The sequence below is a fragment of the Corythoichthys intestinalis genome, chromosome 9, assembly GCF_030265065.1.
Source record: "Corythoichthys intestinalis isolate RoL2023-P3 chromosome 9, ASM3026506v1, whole genome shotgun sequence".
Lineage (NCBI taxonomy): Eukaryota > Metazoa > Chordata > Actinopteri > Syngnathiformes > Syngnathidae > Corythoichthys > Corythoichthys intestinalis.
The window spans coordinates 8,041,003-8,059,599 of NC_080403.1; the positions used below are offsets into that span (position 1 = coordinate 8,041,003).

At 38.9% G+C, this 18,597-nt stretch overlaps 1 protein-coding gene across 8 annotated transcripts in view; it reads right to left on the bottom strand.

Moving 5' to 3' along the window:
* cadpsb (Ca2+-dependent activator protein for secretion b) overlaps positions 1–18,597 on the bottom strand; it is a 195,616-nt gene that overhangs the window by 20,437 nt on the left and 156,582 nt on the right. For 5 of the 8 annotated variants that reach the window (XM_057846579.1, XM_057846574.1, XM_057846573.1 and 2 more), the window contains 8 exons: positions 17,265–17,406; positions 16,436–16,597; positions 13,272–13,427; positions 11,254–11,422; positions 9,083–9,157; positions 8,918–9,001; positions 5,990–6,022; positions 5,783–5,890 (listed from right to left, as the gene is read on the bottom strand). In XM_057846579.1, coding sequence (XP_057702562.1) covers positions 5,783–5,890; positions 5,990–6,022; positions 8,918–9,001; positions 9,083–9,157; positions 11,254–11,422; positions 13,272–13,427; positions 16,436–16,597; positions 17,265–17,406 — 929 coding nt within the window. The remainder of the gene's footprint in view (positions 1–5,782; positions 5,891–5,989; positions 6,023–8,917; positions 9,002–9,082; positions 9,158–11,253; positions 11,423–13,271; positions 13,428–16,435; positions 16,598–17,264; positions 17,407–18,597) is intronic. The other 3 variants (XM_057846578.1, XM_057846576.1, XM_057846575.1) reach the window with 1 other exon arrangement.

An 18,597-nucleotide genomic window follows, 5' to 3' on the forward strand; every position in this document is an offset into this window, starting at 1 on the left:
ACAGGCCGGCGTGAACGGTAAGCTTGAGTCTGACTGGTATAATGCAGTAATGTGATTATTAGAGCGACGTCTCATTGGTGAAACTGAGCCACTGTTGGCGTCTCTGGGAGAAAAAAAAAGAAGTAAAATCTAATATGTACAATAAAGAGGAAAAATGTAACGACTAGTGTAGCCCAAAGTAGCAGAGTAAGAGTAGCGTTTCTTCTTCACAAATCTACCCAACTCATAAGAATGGCAGAGTAAAACTATTCTTAAAAGTACATTTTTCTTAAAAAGTTACTCAAGTAAATTTAACAGAGTAAATGTCACGCGTTTCTACCCACCTCTGCAAATCAGAATGCAGGCAACTGTGGTTTAAGTCAATTTGTATTGCTTGGCAACAAATAAAATGGCGAGGGCCGGGTAAAGTAGCAGGAACTCGCAACAAAAATGGAGGACGTCTCCTCATTGTTTGCACAATCATTCGGCTATTTCCGTTGCGCAAAAGTTTGAAGATAAATCCTTGAATAGCGTACTCATGTTAAATATGCTATGCTGATTTTTTTTTTAGCATGTTTCCATTGCTGCCTTGTAAGATCTTTTTACACCTTTTTCTACACCTGCACATGCACTTTACTTAGTGTATTGCTGTGATGGGTCTTATTATAGCTCTACATATGTGGAGCACACTTCAGCCCGCTAAAGGAAATATTAGTCTGAACGGTCACACATCGGATAACACACAAAAAATTTATATTTGCATGAAGACCTGTGGTCTTAACGCATACTAATTGTTTAAGCTTTATAGGTTGAATTTAACTTTAAACTTCAGAGTACTAGTCTAATATTTCATATTTTGGTCATATTTTACACTTCATAATTAGGGCTGTCAAAATTATCGCGTTAACGGGCGGTAATTAATTTTTTAAATTAATCACGTTAAAATATTTGACGCAATTAACGCACATGCCCCACTCAGACAGATTTAAATGACAGTACAGTGAAATGCCCACTTGTCGTGTTTTATGGAGTTTTGCCGCCCTCTGCTGGCGCTTGGGTGCGAATGATTATATAGGCTTCAGCACCCATGAGCATTGTGTAAGTACAGTGCTGCTTGAAAGTTTGTGAACCCCACAGCGATGGTCAGATTTTTTGTAAAAAAAACTAAAATAACCTTATTAAATGTTAAGTTATACCCAAATCCACAATACTGACATTCCAAATAATGGACTGAAACAAAAGAAATAGTTATATTGTCATTCTTTATTTAACAAAAGTGGTTGATTTAAGAAAAACTCAGATATCATGTGTGCAAAAGTATGTGAACCCCTTCAGTTAATAGGATATTGCGCCTCCTTTTGCAGAGATTACCTCAACCAAACGGTTTCTGTAGTGACTAATCAGCCTCTCACATCTACTTTGGGGGATTTTTGCCCATTCTTCCTTGCAGAACGCAGTCAGTTGAGAGAGGTTTGATGGGCGTCTGGCATGAACTGCTCGCTTCAGGTCCCGCCACAGCATTTCAATGGGATTTAGGTCAGGACTTTGACTGGGCCAGTCCAGAACACGAATCTTCTTCTTTTTCAGCCATTCCTTGGTTGTATTGCTGGAATGCTTTGGATCATTATCATGTTGCATGATCCACCTTCTGCCAAGCTTTAACTTCAAAACAGATGGCGTCAGGTTATGTTCTAGGATTTGACAATATTCCTCAGAATTCATGATTCCCTGGACTATGTGGAGTTGTCCAGGTCCTGAGGATGAAAAGCAAGCCCAGATCTTGACATTCCCACCTCCATGCTTCACTGTTGGGAGAAGGTTCTTTTGGTGGTATGCAGTGTTGACTTTTCGCCAGACATGGCGGTTTTGGTTGTGACCAAACAGTTCAATTTTGCACCTACATCAGTTGATGAAAACTCTTTTTAATTTAGTCTCGACAACACAACTGTTAAAAAAACAAAACAAAAAACTACTGAATTGATTGATTAGGAAATCAGGTTGAAATAATAGAAAATTCCAAAATGTTGAGGGGGTTCACAAACTTTTGAGCAGCACTGTAACTATTGACATCAACAATGGCGGGCTACTAGTTTATTTTTTGATTGAAAATTTTGCAAATTTTATTAAAACAAAAACATTAAGAGGGGTTTTAATATAACATTTCGATAACGTGTACTAACATTTATCTTTTAAGAACTACAAGTCTTTCTATTCATTGATCGCTTTAACAGAATGTTAATAATGTTAATGCCATCTTGTTGATTTATTGTTATAACAAATATGGTCCTTATATACAGTATGTTGAATGTATATATCCATCTTGTGTCTTATCTTTCCATTCCAACAATAATTTACAGAAAAATATGGCATATTTTGTAGATGGTTTGAATTGCGATTAAATGCGATTAATTACGATTAATTAATTCATAAACTGTAATTAACTCGATTATAAATTTTATCGTTTGACAGCCCTATTCATAATGTGACATACATTTGCAATGGGAGACGGGTGTGGACTGCTGACACCTAGCTCAGTCTAGTACTCGCAATCTTTTACCAATAAGCCAGGTTTTGCAGCATGTGGAGAATGTCTATTGGCATTTGTCCCCGGAAAAAAGACGTAGCTTGGATTACAAAATATGCACAGTATGTTGCTCCAATCATGTGTGTCAAGTACCTTTTAGTATTAATGATGTGCTGTTAACAATCTGGATTGTCCTTTTTCTACATGGCTCTAAGGACATGAGCCAGATGATATCGCAAAATATATTATTATTATAATATAATTACATATGACTTGCCAGACTGCAGCACACTTTTCCACTTTGTGTCAGTCCCATCTTAAATAAGCTTGGGCTTAAAGAAGCCAGCTTTTTTTCTCTTTGTTGTTCTGTTTTGCATGATAGTTTTGTCAGTTCAGTAATAAACTGTGTTGACCGACAAGTTTTCTTTATTCCTGAGTCTACTTGGCAATATCCTCTATTTAATAATTACTCACCTTTCCACACGTAATCAACACACGTTTGATAAAGGTCACAGATATTCAGAGTTGGCGTTCAGCCTTGCTGCTTATGTGTAGAGTTGTGTTTGATTTTCTGGCTCTTTTGATAATAATATAATGGATCAGAATGATGAGATCCTTAAATGTCTTGCATTGTATGCATACTTCAGGTTTTTTTGCTGATGTAGTTGTTGAATGCGAGGTGAAATCCCCCTGCCCCCATCCTTGCTTGTAAAAACTGAGCCTTTCTAGATGCTCCTGTTGCGCCTATCCCAGGTTTATTGGAATGTGTTGCAGTCATTAAATTCAAAATGAGAGAATACTTGCAACAACAAAAAAAGTGAACATTTTAATACAGTGGTACCTCTATAAACAAATTTATCATCTCCATTTTAATTTCAATGCTAAACGTTTAGGGGGTTTGCAATATATTGCGATATTAAAACTAGAAGAATTTTCACCAGATAACTTGAATAACTGTTTGGGAAGACTTTGTTTGACTCACTATGACCACATTGTATTCATTAGAGATGTCCTGATCCAATCACATGACTGGAAACCATTTTTCAGAGGATCGGAATCAGGTTAAAAGGATCGGGTTTGACGTTTTTCTGCTTCATGCTTGTACAGCCTCTCACCCTCCCTCCTGCTAAGCAGTGCGACCAAACTGTTTTTCTTGGTCACCAGTGCAGCTGTTGTTTGGTACTTAAAGTTAACAATAATTGACAGCTTTGTAGCTTTGATCTGACCAGAGATGCCCCGGTAGCTCAACGATCAAGGCACAAATGTGTTATTCATCGTTAAACTTGGCACACAGTCTGAAGTGTGCTGTGGCAACTCATTCATTGTGAAAGGCTGTTCTTGGCGGCGTGAGCGTCAAAGCTAAAAAAATTTTAAAAAGCTTTTTTTTTTTGTATCGGATCGGGACTGTGTATCAGCAGATTTTTCAAATCAGATGACTCGGACTCGGGTGCAAAAATATGCAATTCGGACATCCCTAGTATTCATATTACACTGTTTAATCCAGGCCAAGGGGGTTTATCTGTGAATGATAAAGATCGTTGTAAAGAAAAGGGATCCAGAAAGACATGTCTCTGCACAATTGCTTTTATGAAGAAAAACAAAGGTTTATATTAAAAAAAAAAAAAAAAAAAAAAAAAACAATCACAGGTCCTGTGATGGCGCTATTGCGCATGTGCACATTGTGATGACAATGTTCAAATGATATAATTGTGCAGGCAGGCCTACCAAGCATCAAATCTTTCCGTTTTTTTACCACCTGGACTAACCTTCTTGGGACCCATGTTGATTTCCTTGACAAGAAAATCCCCCTGCATCCGTCTTGCAGGAAAAGAACAAAATTGCAACTCTGTAATAAACGTTGTCTTTCAAGCATGTTGTCATATGATTTTGTAAGTTTTTTTTATTATTATTATTATTAATTGAACATAGTTCAATTCCCAGCTAACTTTAGGCATGAGATGGAGGAAACTGGGGATTAGTTATTTTCCATTTTTCATGTCATTGATGTGGCTGATTGTCATAATGACACTGTCATGGATTTAAATAGTTTGCATACGTGTGGACGTAAAGCGCTCTCGTGAAGTAGCAATACAAAACTGTTGCACAGTTGGAGTTGGAACTGCTGTAAAACTAGTGTGAAAAAAAAGTTTTAAATCCCGTAAATAAAGCCAATGCAAGGTTTTTTTTCCCCAGTAGAGGAGGCAGCAGGAATGGTGTTAATAAGAAGAGACCAAAAGGGTTGAAATAAGAGAGTTCAAGTAGAGCTAGCGCAACATCCATGGATGGTGTGATACGCATGCAAAAGATGATGGATGAAAATGCATTCAGATGAGAAGCAAAAAGGAAAAAAAAAAAAAAAGACAAAAACCGACATCCTAAAGTCACTTTAGAAACGCGGCTTTGACTTGTGAATAAGCCACCAGAAAAAGTTGAACGTGACTCTTTTGGGGGCTACACAGAGGACACCGGGAGGAAGTAAGGCACAGACACGATAGGAGCCCGGCGCGGGCCTCCTCGCACACAAAAGCAGAGCCACTCTAACAAAGGAAAAACAAACATACAGAAATCAAAGAAACAAAAATAGATCCATCTATCACGCGGCTCCTGCACAAAACTTCTGCGTGTCAACCCAACTCACTTCCTCACAAAGCCGCCACGATGCGGCGGAGACGCGTGTCTCCACAGAAAGGTTCGGAATGACGTGAAAGCACACACAACACGGCATTATGTTTCGTTGAAACCACACATGAAGGACACATTGCTGTCAATGTATCCCGTCAGGATTATGTTTGGGTAAGACAGTGCTCTCTTCACCCTCCAACACATGAAAACCTGCCTGTGAGCCCACCGCATTTGCAATTTTGCATTTCCACTCGAGGCTCCTCATGTGTCTTACTGAGGAGTGCAGTAAGTGTTGTTCACTAAGCATGCACGTGATCACTATGTTCTATCCAGAGAGCACTGCTTTTGTATAATCCTTTTATTTTAATTTATTCATTATTTTTTGGAGGATGCTTTTATGGACTCTTTGTTAATAAAAGTTTGTTGCTGTTTTTAATAGACAAAGGCCCAAAAGCACTGTGGCAATGCAGACCGGAATGCAGAGGGCAGCGGCTGAGCTTGACAGACAAAGAGAGAAGAGGACAGAAAGGACAGGAAGAAACACTTTTCCTGCTCTCAAAGAAAACAAATGGGACTTATCCTCCTCTGCCCTGTTGTTTTGCCACATTCTGTAAGGCCCCCTCCCTACTTGAGTGGAGGAGATGGCATCTTACTTACATCAAATAACCTTTCTATATACACCTCCTCATTGACCTTATCACGCAGCATGTCCTGAGAGTGGCGGACAAAGGTCACGTAGCCGTCGGCCACGTCCATGCCGGGTTTCTGCAAAACAAACACACGACAGGATGACTCACTGTCATAGACCGTCGAAGCCTGTCCACTGAAAAGTCACTGAGTGTGTGCAGTGGAGTTATCACTTACAGGTACGTCTACATACTTGGAGGCAGCTTTCACCTAAACACAACCAAAGAAATAAAAAAATGCCATTTTTATTACGTTTATTTTGTATTTTAACTCACTCAGTGTCATAAAATGAATTTACCGTATAGGTCTACTGGAATCCAAATTCCATTATTTGTCATGCATTTCTACATTAGTTACATTTGGCACAGCCGTATTGTGAACCGTAAGCTTTTAGACAACTTGAATGATCTGTAACCACCGTCAGAGTACAACAGACGACCATTTTTCATTCTCGGACCATCCTGACCGTTAGGAAGTCAGAAAAAAAAGAGGTTGGTGCATTGCATACTCAAAAAGATTATACAGTATACACATTTAGTAGCAGATGCATTTTACAGAATTGTGTACCGTATTTTTCGGACTATAAGTAGCACCCGAGTATAAGTCGCACCAGCCCAAAAATGTGCAATAAACAGCAAAAAAAAAAACATGTAAGTCGCACCGGAGTATAAGTCGAAAATTTGGGGGGAAATTTACTTGATACAATCCGACATATAGAACAGATATGTCATCTTGAAAGGCAAATTAAAATAAAAATACAAAAGAGAACAAAATGCTTAATAAGTGTACAGTATGATAATGTTACATGATGCATGAACAAGAAATGCGAACGTGGCCGGTATGTTAACATAACATAGCTATTAAGTGTTATTCAGATAACTATAGCATAAAGAACATGCTAACAGTTTACCAAACCATCAATGTCACTCCAAAACACCAAAATAACATGCGAAATGATATAATGTGTTAATAATTTCACACATATGTCACTCCAGAGTATAAGTTGCACCCTCAGCCAAACTATGAAAAAAAACTGTGACTTATGGATAGAAAAATATGGTATGTGTCAAAAATATCACAAGTACAGATGTGCAATATTACAAGTTTAAAGTCGTAACATTATGAGATTAACGTTTTATGTGTGGATGCAGTGCAGCTAATTTAGCTGCTATGCACTTCACGTACAGTGGTATGAAAAACTATCTGAACCTCTTGGAATTTCTCACATTTATGCATGAAATCACCATTAAATGTGATCTGATCTTTGTCGAAATCACACAGAGGAAAAAACAGTGTCTGCTTTAACTAAAACCACCCAAATATTTATAGGTTTTTATATTTTAATGAGAATAGTATGCAAACAATGACAGAAGGGGGGAAAATAAGTAAGAGAACCATCACATTTAATATTTTGTGCCCCGCCCCCCTTGGCAGCAATAACTTCAACCACACCATTCCTGTTCCTGCAGATCAGTCTGGCACATCAATCAGGACTAATCTTGGCCCATTCTTCTCTACAAAACTGCAGTAGTTCAGTCAGGTTCCTGGGATGTCTGGCATGAATCGCTGTGTTTAGGTCATGCAACAGCATCTCAATGGGGTTCAAGTCTGGATTTTGACTTGGCCACTCCAGACATGCATTTTGTTCTTCTGAATTGCAATGACTGCAAGTTGTACAGGCCCTGAGGAAGCAAAACAGCTCCAAATCATGATGCTCCCTCCACCATGCTTCAAGGTGAGGATGAGGTGTTGATGTTGGTGAGCTGTTCCATTTCTCTTCCACACATGATGTCTTGTGTTACTCCCAAACAATTCAACTTTGATTTCATCAGTCCACAAAATATCTTGCCAAAACGTCTGTGGAGTGTCCAAATGCCTTTTTGCGAACATTAAACAAGCAACAATGTTTTTTTAGACAGCAGTGGCTTCCTCCGTGGAGTCCTCCCATGAACACCATTCTTGGCCATAGTTTTACAGATAGTTGATGTGTGCACAGAGAAATGGGAATGTGCCAGTGATTTCTGTAAGTCTTTAGCAGACACTCTAGGGTTCTTTTTTACCTCTCCGAATATTCTGCGCTGGATTCTTGGCATCATCTTCGGTGGATGGCCATCCTTGGGAGAGAAGCAACAGTGCCAAACTCTCTCCATTTGTAGACAACTTCTCTGACTGTCGATTGATGAACATCCAGACTTTTAGAGATGGTTTTGTATCCTTTCCCAGCCTTATACAAATCAACAATCCTTGATCGCAGGTCTTCAGGCAGCTCTTTTGACCAAGCCATGATGCACATCAGACAATGCTACTCATCAAAACAATTCTTACCAGGTGTGTGTTTTACAGTGGGCAGGGCAGCATTAAACCACTCATCAGTGATTGGGCACACACATAACTTAAATTGTTTGGTAAAAATTGGTTACAATTGCTCTTCAAGTCTCCTTAGGCAGAGTGTTCGCTTACTTATTTTCCCCCCTTCTGTGATTGTTTGCATGCTCTCCTCATTAAAATGTGAAAACATAAATCTTTTTTAGTTAAAGCAGTCACTGTTTTTACATCTGTGTGATTTTGACAAAAATCGGCTCACATTTGATGGTTATTTCATGCAGAAATGTTAGAAATTACAAACGCTTTTGATAGTTTTACCACTTTACTTACCACTGTAAATCATTTTAAAGTGTTTCATAATTTTTACTTCGCTATCTTATAAATTAAATTGTTCTTTTTTGCACTGGTATGTAGACTTTTACATTTAATACTTTTTATGTGATCATAATTAGTCTAATTTCAAAATTGAACAATTACTGTAGTTGTTACACTGTAGGTGAGGGGTGGGCAAACCGGTCCTCAAGGGCTGCTGTGGTTCCTGGTCTTTGTTCCAACCAATCCCGCTCAGACAGTTTAACCAATGAGGTTTCTGCGGGAAAAGGAATCACCTGTCTGCAATCAGCTGATTGCACTTGTAAGACACCTGATTGGTGAAGAGGTGTCCTCCTGTTTGTTTGGAACAAAAACTCGCACCCACTGTGGCCCATTTTGGAATAGTTTGCACAACGCTGCTGAAAGGTCCTTATGAATATTTTGGGTGAAAGGGAAACCTTGTCTTACCGTGAATGAGAGAAAAGAGGAGAACAGTGTGCCTTCGTCATATCTGGATATCTTTGCCAACACTCCTTCAAGAATGGCAACAAACTTAACAAAAGACAAAAAAAACCCGAAAGCTTAAATACCTAGTTTGCATACATACAATCAATGTAACATGTGTCCTTATACCTTTGCAACCAGGAGCTGAATCATATCTCGCACACTTTCCTCAATGAGTTCATCTATTTGCGAGTGGAACTGTTTCTGCAAAGTGAGAATTTGGCAATTAAGACATCAAAGTTTCTGTATTTTAGAATATTGTAGTTAAAACATACTAATTGTTGATGAGTTTACAATGCTTAAAGTAAGCAATGCTAGATCGTCATATGCAGTGGCGTAAACTACACATTGAGCAACTAATGTGCCGCATATAGGCGTGAGCTGACGGGGTCGTTGTCACGAGGAATCACACCATTTTTTATTTATTTTTTATTTTTTATACTTACACCTTTAAATCGTTCACGATGAAAGTCAATGGATTGTTGCCAACAAATGTGATTATCGATTTTTGCCTGCAGCTATGAGGTGTCCAGTTTGGGTCCTTGTTTGTGTGTAATGTGAGGCTGCACGCATGCCAGTGATTAGCTCGAGAGAGAGAGAGAGAGAGAGTTCACTGCCACTCTCAGGTTGGGGTGCTGAATCCATAGTATTACAAAGTATCCTGAGTTTGATTGTCTTTTGTGTTGTGCGATCCAGTGTGCCTCTGTCAGAGGTGAGTTAATGAAGCCAATTGTATTGTTTGTATTCTTTGTTCATGAGACGTTATTACTTGGCACGGAGCACTAAGCTAGTTAGCGATTATGCTTATCAGTGTCTCAAGTGTTCGTTTGTATTGTGTTTTGGAGTAGCATATTAGCACTTGAGTTATTGTTAAATAGTATATTTGTCTCATTCTCTCTCAACCACTAACATAAACCCATTCATATAACAGCTTACAGCTTAAAGTCCCCTTTCAACACGGACTTCGATTCAAACTGTAAATTGTCATACAATAATTTGCTTTGAAATTGGATTTGGATTATATTTATGAAGAACTGTTTGATAAAGAAAACTGATTCCTTACAGTCTACCTCCTCCTTATTCGATTTTTTGTTTAGTTTGCTTAAAGAAAAAAAATGAGTCATTGATCATATAAGCGCTTTGCCCACAAGAAAAAAAAAAAGTCAATCAGCAGGACTTTTTTTTTTTATTTGAATGAGCAGGACTTTTGTCTGATTAAGAAATATTTTTTATGTATTATACTCAGAACCTATATTAAGAATTTGTTTTATGTACTATTTACTATTTGAGTAAAATTGTAGACTACAGTTAAGTCAGGGAGCTGAAATAAAATCTTATTTTTGAAGGAAATTGTCATCTATTTTGTCTTCATTGTTACTTACAACATGCCTAAAACAACTTCAAGTGAATTTGTGAAGGTAACTGAAAATAAGGACATGAATCTGATTAATCGTTTCATTAATCGTCTGATTAATCGACTATAAAAACAATCGTTAGTTGCAGTCCTATCACTAACATACTATAAAAGCATCTTAGAAAAGTGTATGTGTGTGTGTCTGCTGGGTAAGGGCCGGTTGGGACGTGTGTGTGTGTGTGTGTGTGTGTGTTGGGGGGGGGGGGGGGGGGGGGTTATTTCGCATACCCTAACATGAATGTGTAGTTGTGCCCCTGGTAACGTGAATACTGTATAAGATTAAACTAAGATGTTATCCTGTAATTTCGGGTGAGTGAGTTGTTTCCTGCGCCATCTCCTTGGAAAATGTAGATGGTCAACAATTGTATATGGTGAACTAGTTCAATCTCAAATCCCCATTTGCGATCAAAGTCAAAATCAGCTGACGCACAGACTCAGGGATTGTGACATGAAAGTGTGATAAGCAATGAAAAAAACGGGAGCCAGACACAGAGAAGTTGAGTCTTTGTATAAGGTTTCTATTAAGTGATCCACTGCAATAATAAAGAGAAAAAGAGTTTGCAACAACATTATGGAGGCACAAAAGTGTCATAAAATAAAAAAATAAAAAATAGCCTCCTTTTATTTATTTTTTTAGGATTGTGTCGTCTAGATTCCCTGTGGAACTATGCTGCCTCTTACAGGTCAGTCTCGGTACTTTGGGAGACAATGCTCAATTGTTGATGGGAGTGTGTGATGTGGTGTACAGTACGTGTGGTGTACAGCAGCTTGAATTGTTGCTTTTTCACCCTCCCCTTTGGTGACTGATTACCCATATTTTTAAAGATTGGTTGTGATATTAGAAATTAGTATGTGTACCCCACTGAATAACAAAATGTCAATTTACTTTATTCTTTTCCTTGGTGACTTCCTGGCCCATCTCCATTGCGCACAGTTTGGCCGACTGGTCTTTTGCATCTACCATCACATTAAACATGGTGCATAATGTTGGAGAAATACGGAAATCTGTTGACTTGCTGCTCTTTGCCAGTTTAGACTCGAAGGCCATCCTGGTGCTGTTCAGAATGGAAGCAGAACAGTGATATCAACACTTTCATACAGTACACTATACACTGCTGGCCAAAAGTATTGGTACCCCTGCAATTCTGTCAGATAATGCTCAATTTCTCCCTGAAAATGATTGCAATTACAAATGCTTTGGTAGTAATATCTTTATCTATTTTGCTTGCAATGAAAAAAACACAAAAGTGAATGAAAAAAAAATTAAATCATTATCATTTTAAACAAAACTACAAAAATGGGAAGAAGAAAAGCATTGGCACCCTGAGCCTAATACCTGGTAGCACAACCTTCAGACAAAATAACTGCGAACAACTGCTTCCGGTATCCATCGATGAGTTTCTTACAATGCGCTGCTGGAATTTTAGACCATTTTTCTTTGGCCAACTGCTCCAGGTCTCTGAGATTTGAAGGGTGCCTTCTCCAAACTGCCATTTTCAGATCTCTCCACAGTTGTTCTATTGGATTCAGGTCTGGATTAATTGCTGGCCACTTTACAAGTCTCCACTGCTTTCTCTTAAACAATTTTCTAGTGCTGTTGAAGTGTGTTTTGCGTCACTGTCCTGCTGGAAGACCCATGTCCTCTGAGGGAGACCCAGCTTTCACACTAGGTCCTATATTATGCTGCATAATTTGTTGGTAGTCTTCAGACTTCATAATGCCATGCACATGGTTAAGCAGTCCAGTGCCAGAGGTAGCAAAGCAAACCCAAAACATCAGGAAACCTCCGCAATGTTTGACTGTGGGGACTGTGTTCTTTTCATTAAAGGCCTCATTTCCCCCCCCCCCCCCCCCCCCTGTAAATTCCATGTCGATGCCTTTTCCCAAAAGCTCTATTTTTTGTCTCACCTGCCCAGAGAACAGTCTTCCAAAACGTTTTTGGCTTTCTCGGGTAGACTACGGTTCAAAAGTTTGGGGTTGCTTAGAGCCTGGCTTTTTTATGTCTCTGGGTCAGAAGTGGGGTCTTCCTGGGTATCTAACCATATAGTCCCTTTTCATTCAGACGCCGACGTATAGTACAGGTTGACACTGTTGTACCCTCGTACGATGTTAGTCTAAGTTCTTTATCCACCATCCGCAAAATCTTTCATTGAAATCTTTTGTAAATTTCTCTTTTCTGTCCACATCTAGGGAGGTTGGCCACAGTGCCATGGGCTTTAAACTTATTGATGACACTGCGCACGGTAGACACAGGAACATTCAGGTCTTTGGAGATGGGCTTGTAGCCTTGGGATTGCCCATGTTCCCTTACAATTTTGCTTCTCAAGTCCTCAGACAGTTCTTTGGGTTTTGTTCTTTTCTCTGGGCTCAATGTGGTACACACAAGGACACAGGACAGAGGTTGAGTCAACTTTAATCCAATTTAACTGGCTGTAAGTGTGATTTAGTTATTGCCACCACCTGTAATGTGCCACAGGTAAGTAACAGTTGCTGTCGATAACACCTGTCAATTGCCACCTCCTGTTATGTGCCACACGGAAGTAACAGGTGCTGTCAATAACACAAATTAGAGAAGCATCACATGATTGTTCAAAGGGTGCCAATACTTTTTTCCAGCCCATTTTTGGAGTTTTGTGTGAAATGATAATGATTTCATTTTTTTCCCCTTTGTCTTTTGTGTTTTTTTTTTTTTTTCATTGCAAGCAAAATAAATGATATCAAAATAAAGATATTACTCCCAAAGCATTTGTAATTACAATCATTTTCTGGGAGAAATTAAGCATTATCTGACAGACATGCAGGGGTGCCAATACTTTTGGCCAGCACTGTATTTAATCACTGTATCAATATATACAACTGTCAATAATATCATACTGTATCTATCTTTGGTAATTTTCAACATACCGCTTGACGCAGTTCTCGATCATGTTGCTTGACATGAGCTTGATGCGACTCTCAAGATGTTTGGCAAACTCTTCCTCTGGCCAATGGAGGTCCCGGATGAAGGTTTGGAGGGCATCCAGCTTCCAGAACAGGTCTTCAGATGTCCCGGAGCCATTGCTGCCATTGAAGCAAACGCACATATTTCAAGGTTTATGCCAGGTGTGTATGTGTGTGTGCGCGGGGAAGGGTTGAAAGGTCACAGTAAAAGGGAGGGAGGTGCTGAGGGATGCTGCTCCTCGCCACCCGAGAACTCCTTTGACTATTTGGACGGACACTGACTGATCTGTTCAAATCGGTGCACATGTTGACAGTCAGTGCACAGGTGGGGAGGAGCGGAAACTTCACAGTATCAAATCAATCAATAATCATGCCCTCTGGGATGATTATTGATTGGGGGTGTGAGGTGGCCACATGCGGGTTCAGATTACTGCAGCTACAGCATTGAGTCACAAAGGGAATGGCGACATGAGAGAGGACATCTCAGATGGCATTTTGTGGTCCGATTCGCCCAAATAGTCACGTCCTCTCTCAGCGTTCATATCCCCAAGCTGCTGAGGCCCCCGGAAGAACGACCAGACACACCATGCAGACCTTTTTGAGTCAGCCCTAGTGGTCACTTGCCAAAAAAAAACAGCAGCGACCAATGCTGGTCTCAGCTGTCGTTTTTGGGAGGTGAGTCTATCAGGCAAGGATGGATGGTGATAAAACAGCCAGCCACTGCCCTCTTTACCATAATCCCCACCCGGCCCACTCTATCCAGGCCGTCATCTCATTAGAACGCTGGCGAGGCGGTCAAGGTTGTAAAACCACTAAAGCAAATGTCTAAACTCCACGTGGAGATCGCTGGTTTTGCAGATGAGTTCAAATAGTTTTTTCATATTTTCTGCTTCAAAAATCATTAGACAGCCTCAATACAACACACAAACTGTATATACTGCACGCAGAAATGTACAGTATATACATTTACTTCTTTCTGGGGGTTGGGGGACTGCATCATCACATCTCTAATTCAACAGCATGCATGTTGAGACAAATGACCTCGTCTATTCTCAGAGAGTCCTTGGCATGAACATGAAATGTTTTTAAACGAGTCAGACAGTAGATATTCTAATCATATGACATGCTTAAAGCAGCAATGTGTAGTAAATGGACCTAAGAGCAACAGTTTTAAAATTTGGAGAATAGCATCCATACCATAGTTACTATGGTGTACATTGGACTTTCCAGGAAACAGCTCAGATTTGTAGTCCTACAGTGAATAAAAAATATCTGAACCCTTTGAAATGTCTTACATTTCTGCATAAACTCACCATCAAATGCGATCTGTTCTTTGTCAAAATCGCACAGATGAAAAAAAAACTGTCTGCTTTAACTAAAACCACCCAAACATTTATAGGTTTTCATATTTTATTGAGGACAGTAGGCAAACAATGGCAGAATTGGGAAAAATAAGTAAGTGAACCATCACATTTAATATTTTATTGCTCCCCCCTTTGGTAGCAATAACTTTAACCAGACGCTTCCTGTAGCTGCAGATCTGTCTGGCACATCGATCAGGACTAATCTTGGCCCATTCTTCTCTACAAAACCGCTGTAGTTCGGTCAGATTTGTGGGATGTCTGGCATGAATCGCTGTTTTTGGTCATGCCACAGCATCTCAATGGGGTTCAAGTCTGGACTTTGACTTGGCCACTCCAGACATGCACAGGCATTTTATCCAGGCCCTGAGGCAGCAAAACAGCTCCAAATCATGATGCTCCCTCCACCATGATTCACGGTGTGGATTAGGTGTTGATGTTGGAACATGTATCTTGTTCTTCTGTAATCATTCTAAAGTTCATATACTTCTGTGTTTTGGATCATTGGCTTGTTGCAGCATCCATCCTCTGTTTAGTTTAAACTGTCTGACAGACGACCTCAGTTTTTCCTGCAAAATATCCTGATATCCAATTCAACTTTAGTTTCATCAGTCCACAAAATATTTTCCCAAAATGTCTGTGGAGTGTCCAAGTGCATTTTTGCGAACAGCAACAATGTTTTTTTTAGACAGCAGAGGCTTCCTTTGTGGAGTCCTCCCATGAACACCATTCTTGGCCACAGTTTTACATATAGTTCATGTGTGCACATAGATATTGTCCTGTGCCAGTTATTTATGTAATTCTACACTCTATGGTTCTTTTTTACCTCTCTGAGTATTCTGCGCTGAACTCTTGGCGTCATCTTTGGTGGATGGCCACTCCTTGGAAGAGAAACAACAGTGCCAAACTCTCTCCATTGGTAGACAACTTTTCTGACTGTCGACTGATGAGCATCCAGACTTTTAGAGATGGTTTTGTATCCTTTCCCAGCTTTATACAAATCAGCAATCCTTGATTGCAGGTCTTCAGACAGCTTTTCTGACCGAGCCATGATACACATTACACAATGCTTCTCATCAAGACAATTCTTACCAGGTGTGTGTTATATAGTGGGCAGGACAGCTTTAAACCACTCATTATTGATTGGGCACACACATGACTTAAATTGTTTGGTAAAAATTGGTCACAATTGCTCTTTAGGTCTTCTTAGGCAGAGGTTTCCCTAACTTCTTATTCCTTCTGTCATTGTTTGTATGCTATCCTCATTAAAATAAAATATGAAAAATTATATATGTTTGGGTGGTTTTAGTTAACGCAGACACTGTTTTTTCAGCTGTGTGATTTTGACAACGATCACATCACATTTGATGGTGATTTTATGCAGAAATGTGAGAAATTACAAAGGGTTCAGATACTGTTTCATACCACTGTATTAATCATTGTAGCTGCAGTTATCAGGCATGTACATCTGTTTTGCTAGTGTTTAAGCATAAATACAGTATATGTATTCTGTAGCATCTAAATAATTACAGATTTGTGCTAATTAAATCCAGTTGTCTTGAAGTATCAACAACAGATTCAAAGTGCAATTCTTTTCTGCCACAAGGATGAGTTCCCGAGTATAAAAAATGAATATCAATTGGTCCTTACTGCTGCTTTAAATGGAAACCACAATTGTTCCAATATATACCAGAATTCAGGCATCTTCATACCAAGGCCATCTCTGTTTTGTTCTATAAAACTAGAGTGAACTAGTTGAATACACACTCAGAGTCATATATAGCAGCCATCCACGATGGGGTTGAAAAGCTAGGCATTTGTGGAAGGTTAACTGACAGTCCCGCTACTGGACCTGGCAGATTTGGTACTTTGGGAATTTGGAGGTTGACATTTGGTAGATTCACATTGGGCAGATTACTTGTTAAACTCCTGCAGAAGAGACAGACAAAAAGAAACAACAAGAACAAAAAGAACGTAACAGTGGTGTGGGCGCAGCAGAAAGCCATGTGACACTCATTACTCAACATAAAAATTTGAAAAGAACACATGTAAAATGCAAATGCACGCTGTATGAAAAGACCTACAGCTGGACTCACATGTAAAAAGAAGCAAATGTCAATCTATCAAAACAAAACAAAAAACTTTTTTCGAGACTTTAATACTTCTTACATTTTACGTAATCAAAACACAGAAGTGAAAGGCACAAAAATATGATAAACAAGAGAGACGGACTACAGGCCTTTTGCTCCTGGCAACATGTCAAAAAGCACAAATTATGAAGGTTAGTGTACACAAAAGAAAAAAAGAAATATTAGGCATCAGCCTGCCTTCAATGTGCTTGCAGAGAAATGGCAAAGACACATCCATTACTCAGAGGTGAGAAATTATTTTCACAGTGAATAACTTTTTCCTCTTTGAGTTGGGGTAAAAAAAAAAAGAAAAAAACTCATACAGCCCACGCATGGCTTGTTTGTGAAGTTCGACGGAAGCCAGGGTGAACTTTACAGATGCTCTCCCAAATCACCGTCTGTCCGCGATTAAAAAAAAAAAAATCCTACTAACAGGATACAAAGATGCGAAGACGGAGGCTCCTTACTTTACAGGTTCCCAGGACTCCCGCTCAAAGCCCTTGTGAATTGACTGTGCGATGGATGACTCCATCAGATCCACATATCTAACCACTAGAGGAGCATACAGATCCTGAAGGTGCTTGTGGAATTTTCCATTGCAAAGATGATCTACAAAGAGAAGAACAAGGAGCAATGTTTTCAATAGAAAAGTTGAGACTACGGTACATAATCAAACAGTTGGGTAGGAATGTTTTTAAATAATAAAATATTGATAGAGTGAATTTTGGTTTTGTATTATTGAAGACGAAGCGGGTACCCTCACAGGAAGCCATGATTTATTTTGTTGTATCACTCACTATCAGAGGTGGGTAGAGTAGGCAAAAAATTTACCCAAGTAAGAGTAGCGTTACTTCAAAATAATATTACTTAAGTGAAAGTAGTCGTCCAAGAAATGTAGTCAAGTACGAGTAAAAAAGTATTTGGTGATAAGAATACTCAAGTAATGAGTAACATTGTGAGTAACTGCTTATATTTTTGTTGGATTTTTTTTTTTTTTAAACAATGGTATTTTTTTTCTTATCACAAGGTTGTTATAATGATACTGTACAATAACCCATTACATAACCACATTAAGCCAAACAAAGTACATAAAAAAAAAAAAAAAAAAAAAAAAAAAAAAAAATTTGAATTCCGACGAGAGAAAAAAATTTACATAAATGAAGCATCATTTGTCCAAAGCGCATAACTGCCCTCTGGTGGACAAAATAGTTCCTAGTTTGAATATTGGAGAGTTCCTTCATAATTACTATTTTGAAATTAAAAGGATCATATCTCGGTTTTACATGGTCAATCGGTGCCAAATAAAAACTGGGAGAGAGGTTAAAATCCGCGATTTAGAGTCATGTTGAGGGCAGCGCTTTATGTTAAATACTTCAATTTTTACGGTGCTTTAAAGACACCACATGATTGAACAGGCTGGCGTGAAGATGGAACAGAAAGCTTGGGTCTGATTGGTATAATGGAGTCATGTGATTATTTTTGCGACGTTTCATTGGTGAAATTGTTAAAACTCCTTGCTACTACAACAGCTGCTACAGCTACTTGGCATCGCTGGCAAAAAAAATACAATAAATCTAATATAAGAATAAAGAGGAAAAATGTAACGACTCTTGTGTAGCGGAGTAAGAGTATCTTTTTTTTCTTCATAAATCTACTCAAGTCAAACTAAAAAGTATAGCTTAGTAAAACTACTCTTAGAAGTACATTTTTCTAAAAAAGTTACTCAAATAAATGTAACGGAGTACATGTAACACGTTAATATAATAATAATAACTTATGAATAATTAATGAATAATTGTA